General features: G+C 36.4%; 1 protein-coding gene across 1 annotated transcript in view; it reads right to left on the reverse strand.

Moving 5' to 3' along the window:
- The window catches only part of LOC106554926 (UDP-glucuronosyltransferase 2A1-like), a 71819-nt gene that overhangs the window by 4920 nt on the left and 52749 nt on the right, over nucleotides 1-14150 (reverse strand). Inside the window, exons 3-4 of the mRNA XM_087713239.1 lie at nucleotides 3913-4782; nucleotides 877-1025 (exon numbers count right to left, since the gene is read on the reverse strand). Of these exons, the coding sequence (XP_087569365.1) occupies nucleotides 877-1025; nucleotides 3913-4681 (918 nt within the window). The 5' untranslated portion in view covers nucleotides 4682-4782. The remainder of the gene's footprint in view (nucleotides 1-876; nucleotides 1026-3912; nucleotides 4783-14150) is intronic.

Consider the following 14150-nt stretch of genomic DNA (forward strand, 5'->3'; position numbering starts at 1 on the left):
AGAAGGTATTTTAGCTCCTTGAATTAAGTCTATAGCACTGTTGCAGGTTGTGTGATGAAAGGACTACTGCTTCTTCATTTCAAAATACATCTGCAAAATCCGCATACTTGTTTGGTAATTTGTGATTTGCTTCCCTGGGATTACTGATGATCAGAGTTTGCCTTGTGGACATTGTGATTTACTAACACAGAGAATATGTTATTCTTTGAATCTAAGCAAAAGGGGGATTATGTACTATCAAATCAATATTGACTCTTAGCAATCATATAAATAGATTTTTTTCTATGATGATCTGTACCTAACATGGTTTTTTCAGGTCTTCAAGAGGTCTTCCAGAACTCTTATTGAACAAGACCTTCCTTCATTTTGATTCCCTACTGAGATCTCTTTTCACCAATCCATTTCTGTTTTTCAATCATTAATATGCAAGCTACAGTTCAAGAATACGTGTCTCTCCCCAAATCTTACTGTAATTTCAGATCATCTTATAGCAATAGCAGTGGACTTATATACCGCTTCATAGGCCTTTCAGGCCTCTCTAAGCGGTTTACAGAGAGTCAGCATATTGCCCCCAACAATCTGGGTCCTCATTTTACCCACCTCGGAAGGATGGAAGGCTGAGTCAACCCTGAGCCGGTGAGATTTGAACCGCTGACCTGCTGATCTAGCAGTAGCCTGCAGTGCTGCATTTAACACACTGCGCCACCTTGGCTCTTCATTCTTCATTCTATGGCTACCTTATTTTCAGTTTCCACAAACTATCTGAGACAAAGAAGAAAATCCACAAAAAAATGCTGCTTCTAAGGCATTTTTTCCATTGTACTTCCTTTGAAAAAGCTTTGTTATTACCAGATCAATGATGAAGGATATAATTACCTCAGATAAAGGCTTGGCTGGCTGGCAGTGCAGACCTCCAACAAATTCAAAGTTTGGTAGAAAAGGTCGTGGAAATTCCAAATCCCAGTAGCTTCGGATTAACCATATTTCTGCTTTACCCATTATTTCACACAGTGTTGTGGGTCTCCCTTCAGATAGAAAGTAATAGAGCTATGTACTGCTTATATTCAAATATATTTATGTACTGCTTGTTTTTTCTGCATTGGTACTTAATAGGTTTAGTGATACTGATTTCAGAAATATTCAAAATCAATACATTTATGTTTTCAACTGAATGTTACTCAACAGTTTTAAAAAACATGTTATCAAGGGTGAGCAAAACTTTCCCAAAACCATGCATTTGTTCACTGGAGGGCCAAAATAGATCAACTTTCTTGATGGGGAATCTTCCACTAGCATTGGGTAATAATTTAAAAAACAATCTTTAGCTATGATGAGCATACTGAATTCACATACCATATGGATAAACCTAAAAAGGAAACAGCAACTGAAACAGATGGCCAACCAGGGGGTGGATGGGATGGGGGGGGGATTCATTTTTTAAAAAATTCAATTTGGTGAATTAGAACTTATATTTGTTCTGAAAGTTAATCTGCAGGGAGTCATCTGAATCACATGGAATACAAACTATAAAGCTACAATGGAATTGAATGTGTAGTGTAAATTGCAGGTTCTGTGGAGATGCCCAAGTCAGGTTCTTGCCCAGTTATCTGGGAACATAGGAGGAAAAGAAAGCAGTGAATAAAAATCAAAACATTTGATCAATACAAGATAGAACAGAAGATATGCAGGTCCTATACTTTGATTTTTTTAAAGTATATCTATTCCCAGAAATCCACAGGTATAAATAATTATACAAACCTATACATGTGTGTAATCTTTGTTGCTGCCCTTTTTTAAATGATTTCGTTATTTAGATAAGTTGGCTAGTACAAACTGAAATAATTGAAATTATGAGCCAGTTTCCCTGTTGATCCATATGGATTCATAAATTCAAGTTAATAGAAAAAATGTATTCTGTGCATAAAGAAAAAGTTGTTTCATTTAATTCTTCCAGTATTATTTAGAAGTGTAAAATAAAAATGGAGCCAAAGTTTTAATATCTAACCAAGAATTTCTTACATTGAATATTCCAGTACAAGTAAAAAAAGTATTTCAAATTATTATTTATTTATGAATAAACTGGATAAGTTTATTAATGGCAACAGAGGTCAGATCTTTATTGCTTCTGGATCAGGATCCAGCCAAAGAATGCAAAAAAAAAACCAACAAAATCCAGGTTTCTCACTAGGATGGGAAATGGAAGGAAAAACCCGAATCCTGTTAAACTGGGCGCTTGCAACAGCAAAACTGAACTATTTCTTTAACGTGCTAGCCCATTTCTTTCTTAACCATAATGGTGGCCAAGAATATCAATAATTATTAGTGGGGAGGGAGAACAATAAAAGTATTTAGTTGCAGATTATGTAGTTACTTTTTAACAGAAGGGCATGCTTTACTCCCTCAATTGAAAATGCAATCATTTTAAATAGCAGGTTAGTACTAGATATTCCTAATGTCACAAAAACAAAATATGCTCAATATATGGTATCCTTCTCATATCTGTTTGGCTCAAAGAACAGCTGGTTTGAAGAGTTAGGCACTATGATGTGGTTAGCAAAAAAAAAATCCCAATAACTTAAAAGGGGTAGAGGTTGAGAGTCTCTTTGGGAAGGCTTCTCATCCCTGCAATTTACAGGTGAATTTGTTCTTGGTGCAGCAGTACCATGTGTTTTTTAAAATCCTATTAAATATCTTCATATTTGGATAGGTTTTAGCGACCTGAAGGTTCAAATCTCTTTTTTCCTTCCTAAGAAGATTCAGCAAGTTTATTTCCAACACGGCCATGGAAAAATATCCTAGAGACAGAAGCAGAAGTGAGCTCCCCAGGTCAAAGGCAGATAGTCTCTAGTCCTTTAGTTGTTCTTGAATTCCAATTCTTGTCTGCCCAATTACTCTGCTAATAATCTGTGGCTGTTTTGATTAAACTGGTATTTGAAGAGTGATACCTCAACCCCAATTCTGGGATACAGGGAGTTAAAGGCTCACCTTGTGTTGTAAGCAAAGTACTATTCACATAAATACAACTAATATTTGAGGAAAATGGGGACACCTTGTTTTTCTGTATGAGATTGTCCATAATTTATCAGTTTTTCAGAAAACTTCAGAACAGAACTAGTGGTGCTAATAACAAGGTGCTATCTTTTTATATAGGAGGAAAGCAAAATTATACCTGTTACTAAATACATTACATTCAGCTGGCCTTCTCTTTTATGTTTATTTTTATTTATTAAACAGTAAACAAATATGCAGAATGCAAATTTAAAGTGAGATGGTACATCCAATTTATAGGACTTGTGAATTTCCATAAGAATCGTATCTCTAGATCTGTGGAACAGCAAACAAAATATGACAACTTCGCTGCCATGTTTGGCTAAAAACAGAACCTAGACAAATGGAAGAATAAAAAACAAAGAGAACAAAAGGAACAAAAGGAGGTTGGATGTATAACTGTTTAAGATCAAAATGGTAGCTACAATGAGTTGATGGATCTGCATGTTTTTATATGTTTTACATATGTAACACAAATGAAGCTTTGAACATATCAGCACAGATGCAATTTTGACTTCGCCTCATAAGCACCTCTGAAAGAAAAAGACTATCTCATCTATTTTTTGAATACATAAAATACCAAACTTTTTCAAATGAAATTACTGTCAGGTAGGAAAATTATCTACCTCAGTTTTTTTTTCTCCCAGATCTTTTACAATTCCATCAACCCTAGCCAATATAACACAAGTAGGATTGACAGGCATATCTATTCTAACCTGTAGCAATATATTTAATTATATGTTCAGAATGAGACTTTTCTAATTCTGTTTTATGAAAATTCTTTTAATCCAACTGTTTTTCTTCAATTCTAAAAGATACACCAATGATACTTGAGAAGTAAATAAATGAATAAAAATGACTTACCCAAAACTTGACTGTAATAGGAATCCCATTCCCCCCAATATTTTTGGAAAATATAGTCTTGAATGTAGTAAGAGATAATATTTTTTATCCTTTCTTCAAATGACAATTTGTCTGTGAACCCAGATAAAATAGCTGGAACATAAGAAGGAGGGGCAGGCATTTTTCCACAATGTCTCTCCACTGTTGAGGCTGGAGAGAACCTCAGCGTATATAAGAATGGGATGTTCAGCTTCAAAGCAATCAAATCACCACATTGCATCACAGGATCAGAAAGAAGCACATCATATTTAGCGTTCTTCAGCTTAGACATGAGTTCTTGATTAGCTAAAACTGCTTCACACATTTTCCGATTGAATTTATTTACTTTCTCCATCAATTTCCCTAGTTCCTGATAAAATCTATAAAAGGTTGTAATAGATGGTTTGTTATTCCACCATAACATTATGAAATCCGTGATCAAAGAATTAAACTCTTCCTTTGTAAAGGGAACAGAATATACTTCAAAATTGGCAGCTGAAATATCTCCAGGTGTGATGAAGAGAGATGTTGTTGGAATCAAGATGCTGACATGATGATCTCTGTTTATCAGTTCCTGAATTATTATTTTAATATTTAGCCAATGGCTGGCATCTGTTGGCCAAATAAGCACATGCCCACACAAAACATTTCCTACCAGCATTACCTGAACCATCAACAAGGGGATGACAAGTTTTATTGCAGTTGATCTTACTGACTTTGAAGTCACTATAAGCTTTTCTTGGGCAGTCATATTTTCTTCACAGATTCTTCCTCAATGAATAATTTCTGCAGAAAGCTTCCTGTCCTTAACCAGGTGGATGAGTTCCGTTTTTAAGAATTTCTAGTCAAATTCTGTTGTTTAAGGACAAAGTTAAATACAAAAGAAAATGATAAAATAATGAAACATAATGAAATAGAGATTACATAGAGACTGCGAAATTACAGAGAGATTAGACAGAGATATTTGTTTTAATGATTAATAAAAATAAGAAACATTTTTAAATTAGAAAAAAACAAAAATTACTTCCTTTTTATTTTTATTAATTGATTGTTATAATATGTATGCTTTTCTTTTGAAATTTTTGTTTACTCTCCACAGAATTCCAGAGTAAGCATTATACTCTCTCAAACATATTCTTTGTTTTATATTTATGGATTTTTGAAATATAGCTAATTTGAATACTACCAAAGGGAATCTTAAGGGGACTAGATCAATAATTATGTGCAAGAGAAATAGTAAAAGTCTAATAAATCAGATAGCATAAGGATACAGGAAACATAAAAAAAAAGAAATTATGTTAAAAATCCCATACACACTGTCTGTGGAGAATATTTTTAAGCAATAGCTCTAAGGCCAGGGGAATAGCTTTTTGGATTTCAAACATCCTGAATTTTAGGATTACTAATTCAGTGTGGGACAATGAGGTAGTTTTACATTTCTAAAAATGTAAACAGACAAACAGGGGAAATAAGAAACCAATAGAATAAAATAGTTAATCAAAAGATAAAAATTGTGATGAAATTGATGAGAAATGGGAAGACTTACAACTGTCACCATCAGGAAGAATAGCAATTATAAAAATGAGCATTTTGCCAAGAATACTGTACTTGTTTCAAATGATACCAATAAAATTGGAGAAAAAATATTTTGAAGAATTAAATAAAATAATATTAAGATTTGTTTGTATCATTATTGTGTAATGTTGTAAGCTGTAAACTGTAAGCTGATACAATGAGGTTGATTTAGCAATACATCAGAGATGAGTTCCTATCTGTTCGGCCCAGTTCGGCATACCTCTCTGAACCGGTAGTAATGGCAGCCTGGTGTGTAATCAATTTTGAATAAGACTTCTAGAGGGCCTTTAGATGTGATTCCTAAAATGTGAGTGAGAGAGAGAGAAAAGAAATAAAAAGAGAGAGAAAAGAAAAAGGAATGGAGGAAGAAAGGAAGAGAAAAAAAGAAAGAGGAAGAAAGAGGAAGAAAGAGGAAGGAAGGATGAGAGAGAGAGAGAAAGGAGAGGAAGGAAGTACTGCTAACCTTGGCACTAGACCTGGCTTTAGAAGACGCTTTGAAACAGCACAGCAATCCAGGGCTGGAAGGGATCTCGGAGGTCATTTAGTCCAACCTCCTGCCCCAGCAGGAAACCTTATATCATCAGGATTATTTTTGTGCCTCTAACAGAGAGGGAAATTGCCAGAAAGGGGAAAGAGTTTACTAGGACAAGGCTGCCGTGCAGAGAAAGGCAGAGATAGTCCTTGAGTTATGACCACAATTGAGTCCAAAATGTTGGTTGCTAAGCAAGAGTGTTGTTAAGTGAGTTTTCACATTTTCACCACATATCAGTCATGTACAAGCTAGGGAATAACATCTGAAGGTGTGTGTAATGTTCTAATGTACAGAAGTTATAGTTAAATTTGTGGCAGAAAGTGGACTTTGGGTGTTTTTTTTCCAAATGCAGCAAGTGAGGTTCAATGTGTATAGTTTTAGAAGAGCTCTCTGTGTGTGTCTGTGTTTGTGTGTGTACATACACAAACAGTATATATAGTAGATAATGTATCTTTTTGTTTGCCTATAATATACACTCTATACTATATAATATGTATGTACACATATGGCATATATACATAGGATTAAATAGTGTATTTTGGATGTTTAGTAGTAAATAAATAGACAGAGAAACTGTATCTCGTTGGGGTCTCGTTGAGGCGAGGCAAGGTGCTCCTTGATGGGAATGACATCAAGTTGACCACACCCACCCAGTCACATGACCAATCAGCTATGCCCACCGAGTCACATGACCAATATTTGAGTATTTTGAGTATTTATTAATATTTATAGGCCGCCCTTTTCCCCGCGGGGACTCAGGGCGGCTTACATAAAATAGGGAGGGGGGTATAAACAATAAACATAAAACAATACATAAGAGTTAAAATAGTACTCAACATTCATTCTTCATTCGGGTGGGGATAATCAGTCACATAACCAACCAATCACATGACCATCAAGCCACACCCACCAAACAAGGCACGTCTACAGAACCATTATTAAAAAATTTGAAACCCATCCCTGCAATACATGTATCATCTCTTTAAGACTCTGATGGGGTCCACACAAGTCATTTACCCTTTTAAGAGGTCTATATAGGGTTCCACCACAAAAGCGCGTAGGACAAAATTGCGCTCGACAAAAGCGCGCTGTGACGTCATCACAGCGCGACGAAAAAGATCGAAAAATGTAAAAATAAAGTGAAAACCTTACCCTAAGCCCCCCAAACCTAACCCTAAACCTAACTCTTAATCTAACCCTAAACCTAAACCTAAACCTAACCGTTAAAGTAACGAAAAACCTAACGCTAACCCTTATCCTAACCCTAACGCTAACGCTAACGCTCTAAAGCTAACCCTAACCCTTAACCCAACCCTAACCCTAACCCTAAACCTAACCCTTACCTTTATGTGAATCGGCTTGCTTTAATTTAATTTTTATTAATTTTTATTTGAATTTTTCGATCTTTTTCGTCGCGCTGTGATGACGTCAAAGGCGCGATTTTGTCGATCGCGCTTTTGCCGTCCGCGCTTTTGACGGGTCACGCTATATAGATGGCCATTAGAGAGTGTTCCTTTCTCTTGTCGTGTATCTCATTTCTCTCCTTGTGTCTGAGCTGACATTTTGCCAAGAATACTATACTTGTTTCAAATGATACCAATAAAGATGGAGAAAAAATATTTTGAAGAATTAAATAAAATAATATTAAGGTTTGTTTGGCTAAGAAAGCAAGCAAGAATAGGCTTGAAAATACTGCAAGAAACCAAAACAAGAGGGGGGTTTTGACTATCAGATTGGGAATTATACTACCAGGCCTTGATATTCACATGGGTGAAAGAATGGATTAGTTTGAGGCATACAATATTATTAACATTAGAAGGCATGATCTTCAACTAGGTTGGCACGTCTTTTTATGGTATGGGAAGAATAAGATACATAGCTATTTCCAGAGACATGTTAGAAATGTATTGTTATCAGTCTGGATTAAAATAAAAGAACTACACTATTCGAAAATACCAATCTGGCTTTCCACTATGGAGGCATTGGTACATCCTAATGTTATTAATATAAAAAAATTTGTAAGATACAGAGACATTTTGAATAATGAAGAGGAATTAAAAACTAAACAAGAACTTAGTACTCAAGGGATAGATATCGCAGGGTGGCCACAAATGCAGATAGAATCGCACTATGAGAAAGATGCTAAAATGTATGGTTTTAATAAACTTAAAAGAATTAGATAGTTACTATTGAAATGGAACAGATGATAAACTGATAAAGAAATTATATGGTTATATACTCAGTATTAAACTTGAAAGTGAGCAGGTAAAAGAGACAATGATTACCTGGGCCAAAAACTTTGGATATACAATAGTATTAGACAAATGGCAGAAACTATGGGATAGAAATGTTAAATTGACTATGTCAACTGCATACAAAGAAAATTTGTACAAAATGTTTTATAGATGGTACTTTACACCGGCAAGATTGGCTAAAATGCATAAAAATAAATCTACCAAATGTTGGAAGTGTAATCAACCACTCAGATTATTCTATCATGTGATGGACTTGCCCAAAAGCTAAAAAATATTGGATAAAAATACATACTTGGTTGGAAAAAATGATAAAGCAGCATATTGATTTGAAACATGAGATATTTCTGTTGGGTAATTCTACTGGAAAAATATGATTAAAAAACTATATATCTGGTCTTACAAATATTAACTGCAGCTAGAATTGTATGTGCGCAATTGTATGTGGAAAAATGATGAGATATCGTCAAATGAGAGTGTAATTAAGAAAATATTAGAATGTGCATAAATGGACAGATTAACTCTCATTATTAAGGATAAAGAAGAAACTGAATATTGTTGACATAGGAGGTACTTTACAATGATTAGACAATAGAAACAGAAGTTAGAAAGGACGAGATATTAAAAAAAGGAAATGTTAATGTGGAGAGAATTTGATGATGAAGATGTTATGTATTATTGAAACTATATTGATATATAGTTATACTATTAATATTATTGTGATGAATATAATAACCAATATGTAGATTATGACTGTTTAAATAATTGTACCTAGATCTCACACTGTTTGTTGGAAATGTAAAGTAATACAAATAAAATAAGTACAACATGAAAAAAAGAAGACAAAAATCAATGGAAGTTTGATTTATAGATTTTACAAGAAGATGGAAGCTATCATCTTGACCGACAACTACCTTATTTAATAGTATTATTAATCAGCGGTCTCCAACCTTTCAGTCTTTGTGACCTGGCAGCAGCAGCCGCTGGGGGAGTAGAGGGGGGGGGAGAGAAGATGGTTTTGTGTATATGCTGCTCACGCAAATGCACCTTTGTGTTCTTACACACTCACCTGCCGCTTGCACAGCCTGATTGCCAATAGGCCATGGCCCAGCAGCGGGCTCAAGGGGTTTTAATAAATGGCAAACAAATCCCAATTCATCAGAAGAATCGTGATTATCTAACCTAAACCTAATAAGAATTTTTATGAATGTTTGAAGGTTTTTTTTTTCCAAAAAATTGTTTTTGTTTTATAAAATAACAGCAGATATTAAAGAAGTATTGTCTGAAAATAAATGTGTCTAATAGTATCCTTGGCTTTAGTCTGAAATGTGATAGAAGTTAATAATTTATGAACATGAAAAAATCAAGATCTACTAAAGCTAACATGTTGAAGCTGTACAAACTTTTGAATTGCAAAAATTATGGATGGGGACATTCCTGCCTCAAGCATTGGCAATGAAAAAGCATCCCCATACATGTAATGAGTGTAACCTTAGCTGGGAAAGCACAGAGCAACTGACTATTTGAATTACTTGCTTATGAAAACTGGGGAAGGGGTGGGAAGAATTCAGCAAGATTGCTTATTCTTTTAAAAAAACTGTAGAAAGATATAGGGATGGAGGGGGAAGTATTTTATACATTTGGAAATGCAAATCTATCTAATTATTTAATGGAAATTGATGTTTAATTATCAGTCATATCCAAAATTCACCAAACTTGCATTCTACCAAAATCCGATTACCCAGCTAGGAAAAATCTATACAAAAATGTTTTAATGTTTAAAAATGGAGTATAAACTTATGAATTAGACAAAATGTAACTTGCAAACAAAAATGCCCATCTGGAGAAATGTATTCCAAAGTACATACAATGACAGCTGGGGCGGGGGGGAACCCCAGTATCACAAACTGAATGTGCCAAATTTGCACCATAAGAATAACCAGAATAAATTCAATCCTGTCTACAGATTGGCTTCTTGCTATATAGAAACAGGAGACTTTAGTTTTATTAAGAAGACAAATAAGCAGGACTATATAGATACATAAATATCACACATATTAAATATTTGATGTCTATCAGAATCCACATTCCTAAAATTTTCTTTGCTATGCTAAACCTTTGGTATGAGGTGGCTTTGATTAGACATTAGACATGGCTCAGATTAGATAAAAACATTTCAGGTTAGTTTAGTTTAGTTTATAGAATAATTCTTAATCTTCGGGATCTAGCTAAAATATTAGTGAATTTCACCTTCTGAAAGGCTGAAGTTCCAGAGCTATTTTCCATGATCTGCATCAATCCATCTATAGTTTTATTCCCTCAATTGACATTCTTTCCCCATCCAAATTCACAAATCCAGAGACAAAGACAAAAAGCCAGGATGTGAATATTTGTTATCAAGTACATATATACAAGATATATATTTTCTTTTAAAATATTAGTACAAAATTTTAAGTAGCTAGTTTTTACTTTAATTAAAACCATATTAACAAACAATAACTCTTTTTAAAACAAAAGTTTTAAATTTACCTATTCTTCATTGTCCTCCTTGCTTCTTTCCTCTCTGACAGTTTTTTTCCCACAGTGCAAAGGAAAAAAGAAACTTAAGTAAGATTTGTTATGAATAGAGGTCTTAAATGGAAAATGAGAAATGTGAGAACTGGACAAAAGAATATTCACCAGGATATAATGATACGCTATGCTTCATTGATTTAGTGACTGCGATTACATTCTTAAAGTGGATTGGATTAGCATGATTAGAAGAACAAAATAAACCTCACATGTTTCTGATAACCATAAATGGGAACAAATACCAAAGGCATCCATATAGGAATTTTATATTCATTGTATATTACTGTATGCACAGTAAAGTCACTTCTTCTAGCAAGGGATTCATGCATTGATAACATGGTCATAAACTCATGCCCATTCAATACAAATATATTAAGTTATAGCATTTGCATATCATACTTGCAGCAAGATGGGTGGCAAACAATTTAACATTAAATAAATAAAGTGCATTTTTTTCCACCTCACCCTGCAGAAACCCAGAAAACCCAACACAGTTTTCTAGAGTAAAAATTTCCCTTAAGTGTGTTAAATAGACATGCAATGGCAAATACCAATGGGTAGAGAGAAGTTTGGCAAAAAAAAATCACTGAGCTACAGATGAATCAACACTGTAAGAACTAGAGCACAAAAGATGACCACCACCCCTCAAAATAAAAAATTAAGTACTAAAAATCATAAACTGTGTATTATGGATTGTTTCATTCATTATTTAATTAATGGTAATCTATCTTAAACTCAATGAAAGTAGATTGTAACTTTTTTCTAGATATGTTTATCTAAAATAAGTATGCTACACATTTCAATTTACTTCATCTCTTTCACTACTCTTTTATTTTTGGCCGGAGCACATGTTCAATTATAAGTAAATGGCAAATGTTACAATTTAATTAAGATGTATTGATGTAATGCAATATTCTATCTCTATTTTGAATCATATATTAACTACCATAGTAGAATTATCAGGAAATATTGCAGCAATTGAAATTATAGTTTTTCTCAAATAAAAAAAAATTAAAAAAAATGATCCAGCAAATTGAAGCATTTACAGCATTCATATCAAATTACTCTTTACTTGATCAAAGACCAGTTATTGATTAGTGTTGTAGTGCTAATAAAATAAAATGCATAGTCTATTTTTGGAATAAGATAGGATGAAATTAATTGATAAAATACAAATGTTTATAACTAAGAGAGTTATACAAATGTTTATAACTAAGAGAGTTAATGCAGAGACAGTAATTGGATAAATAAATCTCCCTTACCATGTACCTCAACTTGTTCTTTGTATCAGCTTCATAGAACCACTCTCTTAGTTATAAACTTAGCAATTCTATGTAAATCTATGCATTGCAGCCCTGAACCTGTCTTTTCAGTAGAATAGAGGGAGGGGTTACGCATGGGTTTTGTCACAGCCTGATTGGTCCATAGACTGAGGGAAATTTCTATAATATTCCGCCATTTCCCATTGGATCCCAGTTTCCTCGATGTCGATGGACTGCACCTGCAAAAACACAAGAAGGCCAAGGGACCTCCAGACCCTCCACCTGACCTATCTCTAACACTAATTAGGGTGGGTTGTAACCCCTCCCTCTATTCTACTGAAAAGACACGTTCAGGTAAGGACCAACATTCTTTTTCCAATAGAATCGAGGGAGGGGTTATTCGTGGGACATACCCAAACTTAGTCCCAGGGAGGGGAAAATTAGGATACAGGGGGAGGGGCAGCTGCCACCCGCTGCAAGATCCTGCGGCCAAAGGACGCCTCCGCAGAGGCGAATGCATCCAGTCGGTAGTGACGGATAAAAGGAGTCAGAGATGACCAAGTGGCTGCCTGGCAAATGTCTTCGAATGGAGCCCTGGTGGCCCACGCCGCCGTGGTGACGGCACTCCGGGTGGAATGGGCCGTGATCCCTGTGGGAGGGGCCTGACCAGATGCCTCATAAGCTGTTACAATGGCCACCCTCAGCCACTTGCCAATGGTGGCTGAGAACACTTTGGCTACTAAGGACCTGGCTGAAAAGAGATAAAGAGAGCCTTGGATTTGCATACCCCCGACGTTTGCCTAACATAGATGTGCAAGGCGCAGTGAATGTTCAGTCGGTGCCGGAGGCACTCCCTTTTGTGAGAAGGGGCCGGACAAAAATTAGGTAAAATGATTTCTTGTGCCCTGTGGAATGGAGCGTTTACCTTTGGGAGAAATGTGGGTTCCATCCTGTCCTGATGGAATTGGCAAAGATCATCCCCGGATGATAGGGCGCCCAGTTCTGAAATGCATCTGGCCGACATAACTGTGACTAGGAAAGCCACTTTGAGGGATAGTAATCTAAGGTGGACCGTTCGCAGGGGTTCAAATGGTGCTCCTGTCAGGGCCTTGAGCACAAGGGGGAGGTCCCAGGTGGGAAATCTGTGTATTGGGGGAAGCCTGAGGTTTTCCACTCCCTTTAGGAACCACTTAATCAAGGGGAGGTGAGAGAGAGTGGAGTTACCCTCCCCCCCCAAGAACAGATGACAATGCAGCCACCTGGTGATGCAGGGTGTTATGGGAGAGGCCTCCATCTAACCACTTCTGTAAGAACTCGAGAATCTGGACCACCAAGGCTTCGGTGGGGCAGATAACTAGCGGTGTACACCACTTGACAAATGCCAACCACATGGAATTGTAGATCCGAGTGGTCGACAGGCATCTTGAGACCTCAATGGTTGCTATGACCTTGGAGGACAGGTTAGCATTCTTCAGAAGTCACTGCTCAAGTGCCAGGTAGTCAAGTGGAGGCACTGGGGCTCCGGAGGGATCAGGACCCCCTGGCACAAGACAATCTCCTCCCGAGGAATCCTCCATGGAAGGGAGACTGATAGTTGGACTAGATCCGCAAACCAGGACCTCCTGGGCCAATTGGGGGCCAGAATGATGATGTACGCCATCTCTGTCACTACCTTCCTGAGGGTCCCGGGTATAAGTGGAATAGGGGGAAAGGAATAAAGTAGGCTTGGCGGCCATCTGCTCCTGAGGGCGTCTGCACCCTCCTCAGTTCAAGTATGGAAGCAGGAGAAGAACCTCGGCAGCTGAGAGTTCGCTGGGGTAGCAAATAAACCCCCTCGCAGGGTGCCTAACTGCCGGCAGATTTTCTGGAACAACTTGGGCAGGAGTTGTTGCCACTTGCCATTGTTGAGGGTTGCTTGGCTCAGCCAGTCGGCCTGATGATTGGACTTGCCCAAGATGTGTTCCGACACCAGTGATGCCAAGTGTCTCTCTGCCCATGAACCAATCTTCAGGGCCTCTAGCCAGAGAG

The sequence above is a fragment of the Thamnophis sirtalis genome, unplaced genomic scaffold, assembly GCF_051295495.1.
Source record: "Thamnophis sirtalis isolate CommonGarterSnake01/CBP01778 unplaced genomic scaffold, rThaSir2_p1.2 scaffold_4, whole genome shotgun sequence".
In the NCBI taxonomy this organism is placed as follows: domain Eukaryota; kingdom Metazoa; phylum Chordata; class Lepidosauria; order Squamata; family Natricidae; genus Thamnophis; species Thamnophis sirtalis.